At 38.8% G+C, this 19,288-nt stretch overlaps 2 protein-coding genes across 2 annotated transcripts; both read left to right on the top strand.

Moving 5' to 3' along the window:
- The first annotated feature begins 9,802 nt into the window (after positions 1-9,802).
- On the top strand, positions 9,803-16,917 carry LOC144580187 (uncharacterized). Its single transcript, XM_078355506.1, has one exon. The coding sequence runs from the start codon at positions 12,571-12,573 to the stop codon at positions 13,297-13,299; it is 729 nt and encodes a 242-aa protein (XP_078211632.1). The 5' UTR covers positions 9,803-12,570; the 3' UTR covers positions 13,300-16,917.
- On the top strand, positions 12,770-16,053 carry LOC128930125 (band 4.1-like protein 3). Its single transcript, XM_054247846.2, is given in 4 exon segments — positions 12,770-14,057; positions 14,335-14,873; positions 14,876-15,572; positions 15,574-16,053. Coding segments are annotated over 4 exon segments (2,283 nt in total). The 5' UTR covers positions 12,770-13,359; the 3' UTR covers positions 15,923-16,053.
- Positions 16,918-19,288: the final 2,371 nt, after the last annotated feature.

The following is a 19,288-nucleotide window of genomic DNA, read 5'->3' as shown; positions in this document are numbered from 1 at the left end:
ATGCTCCCCTCCCTGTGTCTATGTGTTCACAATGTTCAACACCCACTTATGAGTGAGAACATATGGTGTTTGGTTTTCTATTCTTGTGTCAGTTTGCTGAGAGTGATGGTTTCCAGATTCATCCACATCCCAGCAAAGGACATGAACTCATCCTTTTTTATGGCTGCATAGTATTCCATGGTGGATATGTGCCACATTTTCTTAATGCCGTCTATCATTGATGGGCATTTTGGTTGGTTCCAGGTCTTTGTTATTGTAAACAGTTCCGCAATGAACATACGTGTGCATGTGTCTTTACAATAGAACGATTTATAATCCTTTGGGTATATACCCAGTAATGGGATTGCTGGGTCAAATGGTATTTCTATTTCTTGATCCTTGAGAAATTGCTACAGTGTCTTCCACAATGGTTGAACTAATTTACACTCCCAGCAACAGTGAACAACCATTCCTATTTCTCCACATCCTCTCCAGCATCTGTTGACTCCAGATTCTTTAATGATCACCATTCTAACTGGCATGAGATGGTATCTCATTGTGGCTTTGATTTGCATTTCTCTAATGGCCAGTGATGATGAGTATTTTCTTCATATGTTTGTTGGCTGCATAAATGTCGTCTTTTGAAAAGTGTATGTTCATATCCTTTAGCTACTTTTTGATGGGGTCGATTGCTTTTTTCTTGTAAATTTGTTTAAGTTCACCATAGATTCTGGATAGTAGCCCTTTGTCAGTTGGGTAGCTTGCAAAAAAATTTTTCCCATTTTGTTGGTTTCCAGTTCACTCTAATGATTGTTTCTTTTGCTGTGCAGAAGGTCTTAAGTTTAATGAGATCCCATTTGTCAATTTTGGCTTTTGTCACCATTGCTGTTAATGTTTTGGTCATGAAGTCCTTGCCTACTCCTATGTCCTGAATGGTATTGCCTAGGTTTTCTTCTAGGGTTTCTATGGTGATAGGTCTTATGTTTAAATCTTTAATCCAGCTGAAGTTCATTTTTGTGTAAGGTGTAAGGGAAGGGTCCAGTTTCAGCTTTCTGCACATGGCTAGCTAGTTTTCCAAACAACATTTATTAAACAGGGAATCTTTTCCCCATTGCTTGTTTTTTCAGGTTTGTCAAAGATCAGATGGTTGTAGATGTGTGGCATTACTTCTGAGGCCTCTGTTCTGTTCCATTGGTCTATATCTCTGTTTTGGTACCAGTACCATGCTGCTTTCATTACTGTAGACTTGTAGTATAGTTTGAAGTCAAGTAGCATGAAGCAGTTGAATCCCTGAATAGATCAATAACAAGGTCTGAAGTGAGGCAGCATTTAACAGCCTACCAACGAAAAAAGTTCAGGTCCAGACAGGTTCACAGCCGAATTCTACCAGACGTACAAAGAGGAACTGGTACCATTCCTTCTGAAGTTATTCCAAACCATACAAAAAGAGGGAATCCTCCCTAACTCATTTTATGAGACCAACATCATCCTGATACCAAAACCTGGCAGAGACACAACTAAAAAGGAAAATTTCAAGCCAATATCCATGATGAACATTGATGCAAAAATCTTCAATAAAATACTGGCAAACCAAAGGCAATGGCACATCAAAAAGCTTATCCATCACGATCAAGTCAGCTTCATCCCAGGGATGCAAGGCTGGTTCAACATCTGCAAATCTGTAAACATAATCCATCACATAAACAGAACCGAAGACAAAAATCACGATTATCTCAATAGATGCAGAGAAGGCCTTTGACAAAATTCACTTTGTGCTAAAAACTCTTAATAAATTAGGTGTTGATGAAACATATCTCAAAATAATAAAAGCTATTTATGACAAACCCACAGTCAATATCATATGGAATGGGCAAACCTGGAGGCATTCCCTTTGAAAACTGGCACTAGACAAGGATGCCCTCTCTCACCATTTCTAGTAAACATACTGTTGGAAGTTCTAGCCAGAGAAATCAGGCAAGATTAAGAAATAAAGGGTATTTAATTAGGAAAAGAGGAAGTCAAAGTTTCTCTATTTGCATATGACATGATTGTATATTTAGAAGACCCCATCGCCTCAGCCCAAAATCTCCTTAAGATGATAAGCAACTTCAGCAAAGTTTCAGGATACAAAAGCAATGTGCAGAAATCACAAGCATTCCTATACACCAATAACAGACAGAGAGCCAAATCATGAGCGAACTCCCATTCACTATTGCTACAAAGAGAATTAAATACCAAGGAATACAACTAACAAAGGATGTGAAGGACCTCTTCAAGGACAGCTACAAACCACTGCTGAAGGAAATGAGAGAGGACACAAACAGATGGAAAAACATTCCATGCTCATGGTTAGGAAGAATCAATGTCATGAAAATGGCCACACTGTCCAAAGTCATTTATAGATTCAACGCTTTCCCCATCAAGCTACCATTGACCTTCTTCAGAGAACTGGAAAAAATCACCTTAAACTTCATATGGAACCAAAAAAGAGCTCACATAGCCAAGGCAATCCTAAGCAAATTTTAGGAATTTTGCATTTGAAGCTCACTGATTCTCTCCTAAGCCATAGTGAGCCTGCTGATGAACCCGTCAAACCCATTTCTTTGTTTCATTTCTCTTACATTGCTTTGGTTGCTAGCACTTCTTTTTGATGTTTTTTTCTTAGAATATTCACCTGTCTGCTTACCTTCACCATCTGTTTTTCTATGTTGTTTACTTTTCCATCAGTGATTTAAAATTTCTTAATTACAAGTTATGTCTCTTACAGTAGTCTGATCCTGATGCTTGTTATGTTTCTGCACTGGTGGTGTCCTTGTCTGTGGGCATTGTTATAACTTCTTGTAAATGACACGTATGTGCAATAGGAATTGAAATTAATTGGCCTTTTGTGTGAAAACAATGGTGATACAGTTATCAGTTGGTCTCTGTCTCACGTTTTTGATAGCTATAGCTGTCACAGACTTCACATTTTTCTAATACTTTTATTTTTGTCTTGCCTGTGACTTTGGGCACCTCTAAGTGTTCCTCCTTGGAATAACTATTGCAGGGGCTTCCACCGTAATCCACTGTGATGGAGCCCTGTTTGTGTAATGATAAGGCATGAAGAAATGAGTACATTCTGCAAACTTCCAGTGAAAGCATCATTTTTAAGTAGACTAATTTTTAGTATTGTGATCTTCAGTGGTATTTCTGGAAGTTTTGGAGCAGTGAGACTTTTTTCTATGGTGCTACAATGGTAGGTAAAGGTCAGTATACATTGTCAAAACCCACAGAAAGTACAACTCTAAAGGTGAACCTTGATGTGAACTATGGACTTTGGGTGACAATGATATTAATATAGCTTTATCAGTTATAACACATATACCACTGCAATACAAGATGTTAATAATGGAAGACGTTGTGTATGTGTGGGAACTCTGCTCCATTTTGCCATGAACTTAAAAATGCTCCAAAAATAAAGACTTTTAAAATATATGTAAACCATTTCTTCAGTATTAAGGTTGTTAATTTTTCCTCCTAACCCCTACTGTTTCCCAATATATTTATTTGGGCACATTCCCAATATATTTATTTGAAGCTCTGATCCTCATTGATTGTTTTCTCCCTTTTAGATAATATAGGAAGGCTGGAGGGTTTTAATGGGAGGTCTTTTCTTCTCCCTAACTGAGATAAATCTCTGTAGGTTGTTTTCCCCAGAATAGTAAGCCTTGCTACAGAGAAGTATCTGTTGTACTTTGCGATGATTTCTCCTCCTCTCCTCCTGCCAGAGCTGTGAGAGGTGCCTTCATATTTGAAGCACAGGGACCAGGTGGTGTTCCCGGAAACAGAGTTTAGAAAGTGTTGCCCGCCCTCAGACTGTGACTTCCAGGAATTTTTTGTTTTTGTTTTTGTTTTGTTTTGTTTTAATTCTCATGCTACTGTGCACTCAAGCTCCAGGAATGTGTCAAAATCTCAGTTTAACTCTTTCTACCAGTTAATAGCTCAAGGTACTTTGACTCAGGTAAGATTATCTTGGTTGCGACTCTCCGGATTCTAGTGTGCCCTGTAGCCTCAGTTCTCTAAGTGGTCCAACAAAAGTCATTGATTTTTAGTTTGTCACGTTTCTCTTGTAAGAGTGGGAGTGATGAATTCTAATCTCTCCATATGTTGCAGCTAAAATTATAAATCTACACTTTTGTAGAATATATAAATATGATCATCTCAGAAAAAAAAGTTTGTTGTTTTTTTAAAAAAATTAGATTCTTTTATCTCTGTCAACCCTCCATTCTCAACCTCACCCTGATCCGGCACATGGTAAATAACTGAAAAATATATGAAATATGGTTGAGTGAATGAGTAAATAATTAAATGACAAATTTCAAAATAAAAAAATTTTATAGTAGAAAAGAAAGGCTTAAAAATACGAATCTATTCAGGTTTGGAGTGTCAGTTGCTTAAAGTTCGAACTCAATGAAGGGCCGTTATCTCAACCCCCATCGTGAATCTAGAACATCACACTGTACCAGTTTCACATGTAACAGGAAGTCTGGGAGAATCAGCTAAGGTAAAGAAAAGCCTTCTTAATAAGAGGCTTAATTAGATACTCATTTAAGCTGTCCACATGATGGCTACTAATTCTGATCCAGTGAGTTCCAAAGATTTTGGTAATTCTCAAGTTAGGCAAGTCCTCTCAAACTGTGTGGCAGCCCGTCGTGTAAAGCACATCACCTACAGAAAGGAGGAGTGACCCAAATAGCCTGTATGTTGAGCTTTATTTCTGTAGATGCTCAGCATTTTCAGTGTAACAGTTTAATTCACTGTTCTTATTATCCCTGTATGCCCTTGACTAATGTACAAGAGCAATTTTTGTGTTAGAACCTGTAGAAAAGATGGAACTTCAGTGTAGGGTGTCCAGCCAACACCGTATGTCTTCCAAACAACGTCATGTGCAGGTATCAGGGAGTACAGGCTCTTCAGGAATGATTGGATTCAGGAATTCCTTTGCCATACTTGTTTATTGTTTTTCAAATATGACAAGAATTCCCTCACCTCAAGGACTTTTAATTTCCTGTTTTCTCTGCTTAGTATGATATTTCCTATATGTAAGCATGGACTACTCCTTCATCATTTTAATGTCAACTTATTACAAAGGACATTCTGAATCACATTGTAAATAATAGTACCATGCTTACACAAATGATTAACATACTTCAGTACTTTTCCCCCTTGTGATACCTTTGGAGGAATGATACGCAGATTTGTGTATGATATATAATACACACATGATTAACATACTTCAGTACTTTTCCCCCTTGTGATACCTTTGGAGGAATGATACGCAGATTTGTGTATGATATATAATACACACATGATTAACATACTTCAGTACTTTTCCCCCTTGTGATACCTTTGGAGGAATGATACGCAGATTTGTGTATGATATATAATACACACATGATTAACATACTTTAGTACTTTTCCCCCTTGTGATACCTTTGGAGGAATGATACGCAGATTTGTGTATGATATATAATACACACATGATTAACATACTTCAGTACTTTTCCCCCTTGTGATACATTTGGAGGAATGATACGCAGATTTGTGTATGATATATAATACACACATGATTAACATACTTCAGTACTTTTCCCCCTTGTGATACCTTTGGAGGAATGATACGCAGATTTGTGTATGATATATAATACACAAATGATTAACATACTTCAGTACTTTTCCCCCTTGTGATACCTTTGGATTAACATACTTCAGTACTTTTCCCCCTTGTGATACCTTTGGAGGAATGATACGCAGATTTGTGTATGATATATAATACACACATGATTAACATACTTCAGTACTTTTCCCCCTTGTGATACCTTTGGAGGAATGATACACAGATTTGTGTATGATATATAATACACACATGATTAACATACTTCAGTACTTTTCCCCCTTGTGATACCTTTGGAGGAATGATATGCAGATTTGTGTATGATATATAATACACACTTGATTAATATACTTCAGTACTTTTCCCCCTTATGATACCTTTGGAGGAATGATACGCAGATTTGTCTATGATATATAATACACAAATGATTAACATACTTCAGTACTTTTCCCCCTTTTCATACCTTTTCCATTATAATGTTATCATCATCTGGCAAACTGCATTTTCACTTTTCATGTTTGCTGTATCTCCCTCAAGTAAAATATGCATCTCAAAGATAAGATAAGTCTTCATTGTTTCTCATTGATGTATTCATATTACCTAAAGCAAATCACATGTGTTGATTTTAAGAGAAGACTGAAAATGTAAAATTTAAGTCCTGCCTATTTTTCATACCAATACAAGATGAAGAATGATGAGATGTATATGCACCCCTAAGGCTAGGGTCACTAGAAAGAAAATGAGTTTTCATTTTGATGAAAAATACATTTACTTTTATGGCACTGTTGCTTGGGATATTTTCACAATATCCACCGGGTAACACTCATTTTTATGTCTCTTTGTCTATGGAGATTGCTGCTTCTGGACAGGTTTTCTGTGTTGGGTATGGAGGACAACACAGGAAACTCTGTATCTCTCTCTCATTTGTAAATAACATAGTTAACTCATGAGTCAGAAGCTATGCTTACAGATGTGGATCTAATAAGGCTCACAAAACTATAGGTAGGTTGATTGTGATTTTTACAAATATGGATGCTTTTGCAAATATTATTTGATGCAAATATTCTTTGGGTATAGTTGTCCTGTGGAGTCCAAGTGAGATACAGAGCAATACATTGTCTTAGTTTATCTTTTCTAATTTTTATTTCTGATTTATTTTTTTTAGTATGGTGATACATTTCTGAAATTATTTTTAGATTCTGTGAATTATGGATTAACTTTTATTTTACTTTACGAGGGTCCTCACAGGCTAGTTTCATGTGTGTGTGTTTGAATACAATACACACTTCCATGAACTCTGAAATAAATCCCTGCTCTTCTGATTGCTGCTCTTGAATTTAAATGAATTAAAGTAAAAAAGAAACACAGCTATATTCTATATAATTTTTAATATAACTTTTTAACCAACAAGTGCCTATTTGAATATCTGGCATTATGTCCTTTGTGGCCATTTGAGTTATATTTTTTGAGTCTCTATGAGTCTTTTGTACTCATTACTGTAGTGACGCCTATCCCCTGAACAGTGTTCTCAGTGAGAAATAAGTGTAAATGGCTTCAACGGACTATTTTGTTATTGTCCTTTTTCCCTTTTAGCCTCTGTTACTGAAGGACATGCTGACCTATCTACCTAAATAGAAAAAAAAATTCCAGAGAAAGAAAAAAGAGGGAAAAAAGATCCCAAGGCAGAGGGGACTACATGGTCAAACATATTAGTTTTGGGATCTTGAACCCTGGCTTTAAGACAAGTTTTTACATCCTTAGAGATTCCAATTTTATCATATGTCATGACAATTATAAGGTCAGCATCCAAAGGAACATTGACTTCAGTGACATGGGGGAAAAAAAAACCCAGTCAGAGTGTCAGAGATCAGAAGAAACTTGTAGCCAATATGTAAATAGTTCAGTAAGTACTCCTCACCAAGGACTCTAATTTTCGGTGTTGTTGTTTTTGACCTAGAGAGCACATAGCTAAAATGTATGAAAAGCTTTGCTCTAATGCTGACCAGAGCAGAATAATGCCGCTAAAGTAGTTTCAAAGTGAAAAGAAGAAAGCAATAAGCACAGTGGTTGGTAGATTGGAGACTGTGGGAATATTCATTCAAAAGAAAGCCTTCGTATCCAAATGAAGAGAAATGAGGGAGCAGCACTGCAGACAGGCCCTGGTGTAGCTAGATCTGTTTTGACTCAGCTTGTTTTCCTCATCACTGAGAAGGGGCAGCTGCACCGTCAACCACGGTCAGATCATTTCTTCTCTGTTAAATAGACAGCTTGTCAGGTAGGTAACGAAACGATGTTATACTCCAACAATGCCCCTTAGGAACAGAATCAACACTGAGCGTGACTTTCACAATACACCATTTCATTACTACGACAGTAGCAGTTCCAAATAAAGCTCCGAGGGCAGTTTCCCAACAGCCATTCAGTGAAGTCAGCATCAGTTGAACTTTAGCAGAATGGAAAGTGTTACTTCAACAAAAAGTCAACCTGATTGAAATAGTGTCCCTAGTAGTTTATTTGTTTACACGGAATACTTGTCAGGGGCACCCTGGATTGTTTTAAGAGGGTCAGAATAAAACCCATACTTTAAACTTAAAACGAAGTTGTTAAAAATCAGACGGATTTTGAAATTAGTATGAGTTTAAATGGTGCCACGCCAGCAATGTGTTTCTAGGACGAGGTTTACATCGAAGTATATTTTGCTGCCTGTATGTGTCTTGAGAGATGACTATTTGATTTTGTTACCAATTTTAGAAGTAGAGCATCTTCTACCATACTACTCCTGGTGGGGCAGTTCAAAAGTTCTTCAGATAGACTTTTTTGAATGGGTAGATGATATCTCCAGCTGTTTGGTATACTTTATAGTTTTAAAAATTGTAACTATTTCGAAAACTTTTTTGTATAGGAAAAATGAAACTGTAGCATTGACTATTTCATCAAAATATAGGTATCTTTTAGGAAGATACTGTGCAAGGATGTTAAAAATCTCCAAAAGAAACAAGACATATGTACTTAACAATGGGGATATGTTCTGAGAAATGCATCATTAGGCAATTTCCGTTTCATTGTTATGCAAATCACATAGTGTTTGCTTACACACGCCCGGACGATGTAGCCTACTGTGTACCTGGGCTATATAGAATATCCTATTAATCCGAGGCTACTAGCCTGTGCAGCATGTTACTGTAATAAATTCTTTAGGTCATTACAGCACAATGGTAGGTATTTATATATATAAACATCTAAACATAGAAAAGGAACAGTTAGACTATCGTATAAAAGATTTAAAAATGGTGCACTTCCACAGGCCATTTTAACAGGAAGAAAATTTGAAGGGTTGTAAGTTGCTCTGGGTGAATCAGCGAGGGAATGTGAAGGCCTAGACCATCGCTATACATTATTGTAGACTTTATATGAACATTGTACACCTAGATTACCCTAAACTGTTTTTTTAGATGTAGTCTCCCTCTGTTGGGAAGCTGGAGTGCAGTGGTGCAATCTCATCTCACTGCAACCTCCGCCTCTCAGGTTCAAGCAATTTTCCTGCCTCAGCCTCCTGAGTAGCTGGGATTACAGGTGCACGCCACTATGCCTGGCTGATTTTTTTTGTATTTTAGTAGAGACAGGTTTCACCGTGGTGGCCAGGATGGTTTCGATCTCTTGACCTTGTGTTTGACCCACGTCAGCCTCCCAAAGTGCTGGGATTATGGGCATGAGCCACCATGCCAGGCCAATGTATTTTTTTTTTAATTTTTTTCTTCCATAATAAATTAACCTTAGTTTACTGTAACTTTCTACTTTATAAACAATCTAACAATTTTGACTTTTTGGCTGTTTTATAATAACAGCTGCTTAGAACAAACATACTGTTCAGCTGTACCAAAATATTTTTTCTTATATCTTTATATACTTTTTTCTGTTTTTAGATTTTTATTTAATTTGACTTTTTTACTTCATAAACTTTTCTGCAAAAAACTAAGACAGCACACACATTAACTAGGCTTACACACACAGTAAGAATCATCATATCACTGTCTTCCACCTCCATACTTTGTCCACTGAAGGGTCTTTAGGAGTAATAATGCATATGGAACTATCATAAGAATACCTTTGGCTGGACACAGTGGCTCACGCCTGTAATCCCAGCACTTTGGGAGGCTGAAGCGGGTGGATCATGAGGTCAGGAGTTCAAGACCAGCCTGGTCAGCATGCTGAAACCCCATCATGCTGACCAGACTTGGCTAAAACCACAGAAATTAGCCAGGTGTGGTGGCGGGTGACTGTAATCCCAGCTACTTGGGAGGCTGAGGCAGGAGAATCCCTTGAAAGCGGTAGGCAGAGGTTGCAGTGAGCTGATCATGCCCTTGTACTCCAGCCTGGGCAAAACTCTATTTAAAAAAAGAATACCTTCTTCTGAAATACCTCATGAAGGACCTACTTGAGGCTGGTATAGAGTTCTTTTTCTTATATAAGTAGAAGAAGTACACTCTAACAATAAAAAGTATAGTATAGTAAATACATAAACCAGTAAGTCATTTATTATCGTTACCACATATTAGCTGTTGTTTATAATTGTATGTGCTCTGCTTTTATATGACTGACACCTAGTAGGTCTGTTTATGCAGTGTCACCACAAACACAGGGATATGCATTGCACTACCGCACTATAGCATTTATGATACCACTAGAAATTTTTTAAATAGGCATTTTTTAGCTATAGTAAAAACTTTTAATTCCTATGTTTAAATTTTTTAAAATTCTATATTTAAAATGGAAAATGTTCAGCATCTTGTAATTTAATGGGATCACTGTCATATATGCAGTGGGTTGTTGACTGAAATGTTTTGTGGCCCATGACTGTATATGTTATAATCAAGGCATCCGCCAAGCTTTTCAAAATGATAAACTAACAGACTTACCACATCAGTTAATTAAATAATAATAACCTAAGATAATCAATAACTAGGTGTTCCATCAGTTGATACGACAAAAGCTTACAGTACGGTTAAACGTTGTTTTGTAAGACCTTAAGGAGCAAATTGAATTCTGACTAATAAGCATAAGCTTAACGTAAGAGACACGTATAGATGACTCGATATCTAGAAATTATCTTTCTCCCTCTCTCCAAAGACATTGAGAGAGAAGGCAGAAATTTTTAGACACTGATGTACTCAACACACACTTCCCACAAGAATTATGATGTTTAAAAATGTGTGTGTGTCTGTGTGTACGTGTGTATCCATCTTTTGACTAATCTACCTGTCACGTAATCCATCCTTCTATCTACCTTCTTATTTTTCATGTCTATTTAAAAACATGTGTTTTCTTTCTTGTATGTTTAAGTTGTAGATGACTATACCAACCAGTTGTTCAATTGAAAATATCTACAGTACTCTTGTGGTTTATACTTATTGTCCCCCTAATGCTTATTTCTCAATGGCAATATACAGTCAACAATGAAAGGGACATATTTTACTTTATAGAGGTTTGTATTATTTAATGTATATGTAAACATTCAATTTGTTAATTAAATTACATACTGCCTACAATAAATTAGTTCTTGCAAAAATCTTTGCTACAGTCTGAACATTTGTGTTCTCCAAAACTGGTATGTTAAAATCCTCACTCCTCCATATCATAATATTAGGTGAGGGCTTCATGAGGTGATTAGGTCGTGAAGAAGGAGTCATTATGAATGTGAGCAGTGCGTTATAAAGGAGGCTTAGGAGAGCTCCCCCCGCCCCACCTCACCACGTGAGGCTGGAGTAGGTATCATCTATGAGAAAGTAGGCACTCACCAAACAGTGAATCTCCTGGCACCTTAATCTTGGACTTCCCAGCCTCTAGAACTGTGAGGAATAAATATATGTTTATTTTGCTGTTTATACATCATCAAGTTTATGTTAGTTAAAGCAGCCCAAAAACTAAGTTTCTCTCTATGAAATTTTTTAATAAGAAAAAAATGGGCTTAATATTTGTGATCAATTCATGCTTCCATAATTTGGAATGTTTAAATCTTCATTTTTAATACAGTGGTTTATTTAATCAATAATAAAGTGAAGATTGAGCTTCTGCTACTAAAAAATTGTATTGCACACTTGCGATAAACAATAAATCTAAGAATAAATATGGATACTGTCCTCACATTTATCATCTAGCTATGAAGAAGAAAACCCAAACATACAAATATTAGCATGAATTCATATTAAACAACTTTTTAAATTCAGACCATTTTAATAACCATGTAGACTTTAATTCCTTCTCCATGGTTTTGCCCAAATATTTTGTAACTACTATAGGCAAAACTGTCCGTTGTCTAAGATAATATCTGCCGTTTAGCATGGCACACAAACCCTTTCACACACTTGAGTTTCCTTAATTATACCTTGAGTGTATTTTTAATTCCTATTTTCACTTTAAAGAAGACAAACGAAGGCACTTTTTATTCCTGCAAAAATAGTATGTCTTTGAAAGTGTCCTTGACTTGAGATACCCATTCATATATCCTTCCTACTTGTCATCCTTGTACACTAATCTCTTTGAAGGGAGACAGTTCCTCAACGTCCTCAGGCAAATCTAGAGACTCCTTTGTGATCTTCCTGCCTCTCTTCTCTACATCCTGCATTATAACATTACGTGTGATTTGCATCTCAGAGGTCAGTAGACTGGATGCTTCTTGCTGGCAAAGACCGTGTCTAATTTCTTTTCCGCTCTTCTATTTGCCACACATTTATGTATAGTACGTATTTAATAAATATTTAGTATTGGATAAATCATTGCACAGACCATTTTGGCCTAGTAAAATGCCAATTGAGAGAGGAAATGACAGATTTTTCTACGTTTCAGTAAGATACTGAAGTACTACGTATAGCACAAGGCAAGTTCAGTAATCCAGAGAGCTGACGCTTTGTAAAGTTAAACTGGTCATTTCCAAAAAGTTTATGAAGGGCCATATCCATAGTGAGCCTGTCATTATACCATTCCTAATACTCAATGTGACTCAGCAAAAGAGAGGACCTGATTCTCACAAGGGTTCTCATTTTATGCAAGCTCAGAATAGTAATGTACAGGCCGGGCCATCATCTAAGTGGGAATCAAGGGCTAAAGCTATAGGCATTGGCGGCTGTCTCCCTGCAGTGCCCCCCTCCCCCGCGGCTGGGTGGGCAGGCAGGACGAGGTTGGCTTTCCTCGCACGGTCTCCGGGCGTGGGCCCCCGCCGCAGCTCCGCGGAGCCTTGGTGTCTCCTGCAACGGGGCGGTGGGCGGGGGGAGCCACGGCGAGCAGCCCTGGGCTGCAGCTTCCTCCCCACGTCTCCTGCGCACCGCCGCCGAGGACGCGCGCCCGAGCCTTGTCCCCACGCCGCAGCACGCCCGGGCTCCCCGGTGATTTCAGAACAATCAACCGTGATGACAGAATCTGGATCAGACTCGGAATCCAAGCCGGACCAGGAGGCCAAGCCCCAGGAGGCGGTGGGAGCACAGGGGCACGTGGGAGCCCCTGGGCCGGAGCCGCCCACCGAGGAGCAGCAGCAGGCCCTGGAGCAGTTCGCGGCCGCTGCAGCTCACAGCACCCCGGTGCGGAGGGAGGTCACGGACAAGGAACAGGAATCTGCTTCCAGAGCTGCAAAACAGCTCGAATATCAGCAATTAGAAGACGATAAACTTTCTTAGAAATCATCTAGCAGTAAACTCCCTCGGTCTCCATTAAAGATTGTCAAAAAGCCTAAAAGCATGCAGTGCAAAGTGATACTTCTAGATGGCTCAGAATATACCTGTGATGTAGAGAAACGCTCCAGAGGACAAGTGCTGTTTGATAAAGTATGTGAACACTTGAACTTGCTAGAGAAAGACTACTTTGGGTTTATGTATCGAGATGCTGAAAACCAGAAGAATTGGTTGGACCCTGCTAAGGAAATAAAAAAACAGGTTCGAAGTGGTGCTTGGCACTTTTCTTTTAACGTGAAATTCTATCCACCAGACCCTGCCCAGCTATCTGAAGATATCACCAGGTACTACCTCTGCTTGCATTTGCGAGATGACATCGTGTCCGGAAGGCTGCCCTGCTCCTTCGTTACCCTGGCCTTGCTGGGCTCCTACACTGTCCAGTCAGAACTCGGAGACTATGACCCAGACGAATGTGGGAGCGATTACGTTAGCGAGTTCCGCTTTGCACCAAACCAGAGGAAAGAACTGGAAGACAAAGTGATCGAGCTGCTCAAGAGCCACAGAGGGATGACGCTGGCAGAAGCAGAGATGCATTTCTTGGAAAATGCCAAAAAATTGTCCATGTATGGGGTCGATTTACATCATGCTAAGTACTCAGAAGGAGTAGAAATTATGTTAGGAGTTTGCGCAAGTGGTCTGTTGATATATCGTGACCGGCTGCGAATAAACAGATTTGCCTGGCCCAAGGTTCTAAAGATTTCATATAAACAGAACAACTTTTTTTTTTTTTTTGAGACGGAGTCTCGCTCTCGTTACCCAGGCTGGAGTGCAATGGCGCGATCTCGGCTCACCGCAACCTCCGCCCCCTGGGTTCAGGCAATTCTCCTGCCTCAGCCTCCTGAGTCACTGGGATTACAGGCACGCGCCACCATGCCCAGCTAATTTTTTGTGATTTTTTTAGTAGAGACAGGGTTTCACTATGTTGACCAGGATGGTCTCAGTCTGCCGACCTCATGATCCATCCGCCTCGGCCTCCCAAAGTAAACGGAACAACTTTTACATAAAGATCCGGCCAGGAGAGTTTGAACAATTTGAAAGCACCATTGGGTTTAAGCTGCCAAACCATAGAGCTGCCAAGCGTTTATGGAAAGTTTGTGTTGAGCATCATACATTTTTCAGACTGTCGTTACCAGAAGCACCTCCCAAGAAATTCTTAACCTTGGATTCCAAGTTTCGTTATAGTGGCAGGACACAAGCGCAGACGAGAAGAGACAGTGCACTGATAGATCGCCCAGCGCCTTACTTTGAACGCTCGTCCAGGAAACGTTATACCATGTCTCGCAGCTTGGATGGAGCATCAGTGGATGAAAACCATGAAATATACATGAAGGATTCTATGTCTGCTGCAGAGGTTGGTACTGGCCAGTACGCCACAACAAAAGGCATCTCTCAGACCAACTTGATCACCACTGTGACTCCGGAGAAGAAGGCCGAGGAGGAGCGAGACTAGGAAGAGGATAAACGGAGGAAGGGGGAAGAAGTCACGCCCATCTCGGCCATCTGGCACGAGGGAAAGACTGACAGCGCACAGACACCACAGCCGACGGGGAGACCACCGCTACTGAGGAGTTAGAAAAAACTCAAGATGACCTGATGAAACATCAAACCGACATTAGCGAGCTGAAAAGAACCTTCTTAGAAACCTCGACAGACACTGCCGTCACGAATGAATGGGAGAAGAGGTTTTCCACCTCCCCCGTGCGACTGGCCGCCAGGCAGGAGGATGCCCCCAGGATTGAACCACTTGTTCCTGAAGAGAAAATGGAAACCAAGACGGAATCCAGCGGAATTGAGACGGAACCCCCCTCACACCACCTACCACTTAGCACTGAGAAGGTGGTGCAGGAGACTGTGCTGGTGGAGGAGAGGCGTGTGATGCACACAAGTGGGGATGCTTCTTACACAGCAGGTGACGGCGGCGATGCCACAGCACTGCCCACATTCACGGGGGCTTCTAGTGTTAAAGGGAAGGAGGGCTCTGCCTTGATGGACGGGGCTAAAGAGGAACCAGGGGAGGAGGTCGCTAAAGCTGTGCTGGAGCAGCAAGAGACAGCTGCTGCTTCCCGCGAGCCACAAGAGGAGCAGAGTGCAGCCATCCACGTTTCAGAAACTTTGGAACAAAAACCTCATTTTGAGTCCTCAATGGTGAAGACGGAAACCATCAGTTTTGGCAGTGTTTCACCAGGAGGAGTAAAGCTAGAAATTTCTACCAAGGAAGTTTTACACTGAAACCAAAACCATCACATATGAACCATCACAGGTCGATCCCGGCACAGATCTGGAGCCGGGCGTGCTGATGAGCGAGCAGACGATCACATCTGAAACCACCAGTACCACCACCACTACGCACATCACCAAAACTGTGAAAGGGGGCATTTCAGAGACAAGAATTGAGAAGCGAAAAGTCATCACGGGAGATGCAGACATTGACCATGACCAGGAATACCTTAGCTTGCACATGAATGCAGCCATGCAAACCATTAGGAAAACCAGAGCCTATGTGGAGTTCCCTCTTCTAACCCAACTGACTTGTATCTGTCCGTGGAAAATTTCAATCCAGAAGAATTGACCTTGACCATTAATAAAGACCCTGGCAGAGAGATCCTCCCATAATAAAGCAATCTGATTCAGCATCACGAAACTGATAATGCATGAAGCAACAATAAAATTACAAATAGCAGCATTTTAAATTTTCACAAAATGTCTCAGTTTTCAGCTATACCTGCACGTTCATAACCAACAATATAAACCGTGATTTCATGTAACACATAAGCTATTCATGCCTTTCATAGTTTATTATTATTAAAGTCTAAACAAAATTGCAATTTCTTAGGTAACAAATCTTTTGTTTATAGTTAAACAAAGATTACCCTCAAATGCTAGAAGCTGTCTAGGTCTATCTGATGTGTCAGATTTTTTCCAGATTAGATGTGCCAATAATCAAGTTTATTCAGTAAACAACTTATACTTGTTTCATCTGGTTTTTTTGCTCTCACCCATAAACAGTAATGACTCTCTGACCCTCTGGAAATATTTAACGCTTACAATCTTGCTTTGTGTATCTCATTTAATTTGTTATAAGGTAATACTGATTTTAGCATATTAATTGATTTCTTCTTCATTGTTTGCTTTGGTCTGTTCAATCCGGAGAGGTTTTCAGAGTTCCCTAACCAGTCCTAAATATGTAAATTGTCATTATTTTGGGAAGAAAAACCTGTATTTTTGTTAGTTTACAATATTATGACATTTCACTTCAGGAGAACCTGTTGGGCTTCCTGTGGCTTTGTTTTCTTAGTTTCTTTTTCTGTGTATTTTTAAATTGATTTTTCTTCTTTTACTTGAAAAGAGTGTTTTATTTTCAAATCTGGTCCATATTTACATTCTAGTTCAGAGCCAAGCCTTACACTGTACAGAATTTACACTGTCATTAAAACTATTTAGTGTTATAAATAGTCTTCAAAAAGAGAGATTCTCCATTACACAGTCACCTGCATCACAGCCCATGGTGAATGTATGTTTCTGCATAGCAAAATAAAAACGGAAAATGCACTGAAAAAAAAAAAAGAACAGTAATGTATAAAATTATCATATCATTTTTTTCTTTGTCTTGGGAAATATAATTATTTCAACAGACCAGAAAACTAAGCAGTATGATTAGCATATTATTTTAAAGTCAGAAACTGTAGGAAGTCAAACAATAAGCAAAAGGTGGCTTGACGAGTGTGGAATCAGTATCCTATTTGAACGTGGAATTGCATCAAGCTAATCCGTGCTATGCTCGTCACCACAATGGAGTGACGAATGCCAATGGCGCTGCAATACCCACGACTGGCTGAAACTCCTTCTGACTTCACATGTGCTTGGATGGTCAGCATGATATTTGTTCTCTAAGTATCTGTGTCTCACCAGATTTTCTTCTGGTTGCCTCATCTTTCTTTAGTTAATGAAAATTAATAAGATTTTAATTAAGTATAACCTATCTGAGAAGAATGCTAACATTGATACAATATGCTCAACTTTCTCTCTCAAGGTATAAACAAGCCTGAAAGTTCAAAATCTGCCTTGGTTCTGTGTCTTGCCTGGTATCAAATATCATTTTTAATTTCTTAAAGCAAAAAGAATTTTTTAACAATTAATAGAAAGCAATAAAAATAGCCAACAATGTATATAGGTGTGTTAAATGTACATATTTAAACTATCACAGTATCTCCAATGTGTTTTCTTCTATATACATATGGATAGGGCCAGGCACAGTGGCTCACCCCTGTAATCTCAGCACTTTGGGTGGCCCAGGTGGGGTGGATCGCTTGAGCCCAGAAGTTCGAGACCAACCGAGGCAACATGGCAAGTCTCTGTCTCTACAAAAAATAAAAAATATTAGCCAGGCATGGTGGTGGACGCCCATATTTCCAGCTACTTGGGATGCTGAGGATGACTTGAGCCTTGGAGATCAGAAATGCTGTGAGCCATGATTGTGTGGCTGCACTTCAAACTGGATGACAGAGCAAGACCCTGTTTCAAAAATCAAATAAAGTAATAAAAACTAAATAAATAGGTAAATAAATAATTAGATACTGGTAACTCATTCACAGTGAAACAGAACAGAAAGCCCCCAAATAAACCATGAGTATAAGATGAATTGACCTTTGATAAGGGTGCCAAAAATACACTATCAGGAGAAGGTGATTTCTTTAAGAAATGGTATTGGAAAAACTGGATGCAAAAATAAACAAAACTATACCTCTACCTTATACCACGCACATAATTAAATCAAAATTAATTGAAAACTTACTTAAATATAAAACCTGAAACTGTACAACTTCTAGAGGAAAAGCTTCTTGTCATTTGCCTTGGCAATTATTCTTGCATGTGTCACCAGAAGGAAAGGCAGCAAAAGCCAAAAATATTCAAGTGGGACTACAACTAACGAAAAAGCAAGAGAAAAATCAACCTAAGGAAAGTTAATCAAAAAATGAGAAGGTAACCTATGAAATGGTAAAAAAGAAATGGAAATTACATATCTGGTAAGTTCTTAATTTGCAAAATACATTTAAAAACTCCTAGAATAGCAAAAACAACAAATAGCAACACAAAAACTCCTATACTGAATAGCAAAAACAATAAATAGCAACAAAAAAACCGAATAATCTAATTGAAAAATGGCCAAAGGATGTGAACAGAAATTTCCCCATTTAAAGGCCCAACAGGTGGATAAAAAGATGCTCCATATTATTAATTACCAGGAAAATGCAAATCAAAACTGCAGTGAGATACCACCATACCCCTGTTAGGATGCCTATTATCAAAAAAGCAAAAGATAAGCTGAGGACGTGAGAAAATGGAACTCTTATATACTATTAGTGAGAAAGAATCATGCAGCCAGTGTGATGGAAAACACGGTTAAGGTTCCTCAAAACGTTTTAAATGAATTAGTATATGACCCAGCAATTTCTCTTCTATGGATATATCCAAAATAATTCAAATCAGAATCTAGAAGTGATATCTGCACTCCCATATTTATTGCCACATTATTCACCACAGCCAGGATACGGGGAAAAAAACAGTGTCCCTCAACAGGTGAATGGATAAAAATGTGAAATATGCAGTCAATGAGAATGTACAGTAGAGTATCATTAAGCCTAAAAAGGAAGAAAATTAGCCATTTGTAGCAACAAAGATTAACTTGAAAGGCATTATGCTAAGTGAAATAAGCCAGTCACAGAAGTATAAACAGTGTATGATTCCACTTTATATAAGGCGTTTAAAATAGTCAAACTCATAGAAGCAGAGACTATAATAGTGACTTCCGGGGACTGGGAGGTGAGAGAAATGGTTGTGGATCAATAAATATAAAATTGTCATTATGCTAATTGTAGTTATGCTAGATAAATTAGTTCTAGAGATCTGTTGTATAGCCTAGCACCTGTGGTTAAAA

Source organism: Callithrix jacchus, chromosome 18 (genome assembly GCF_049354715.1).
Source record: "Callithrix jacchus isolate 240 chromosome 18, calJac240_pri, whole genome shotgun sequence".
Classification (NCBI taxonomy): Eukaryota; Metazoa; Chordata; class Mammalia; order Primates; family Cebidae; genus Callithrix; species Callithrix jacchus.
This window is presented reverse-complemented; position numbering and strand designations above follow the sequence as displayed.

Bases quoted from the DNA above. Each gene is read 5' to 3' on its own strand.
- LOC144580187 (XM_078355506.1), top strand. From the start codon at position 12,571: ATGAAGGGCCATATCCATAGTGAGCCTGTCATTATACCATTCCTAATA.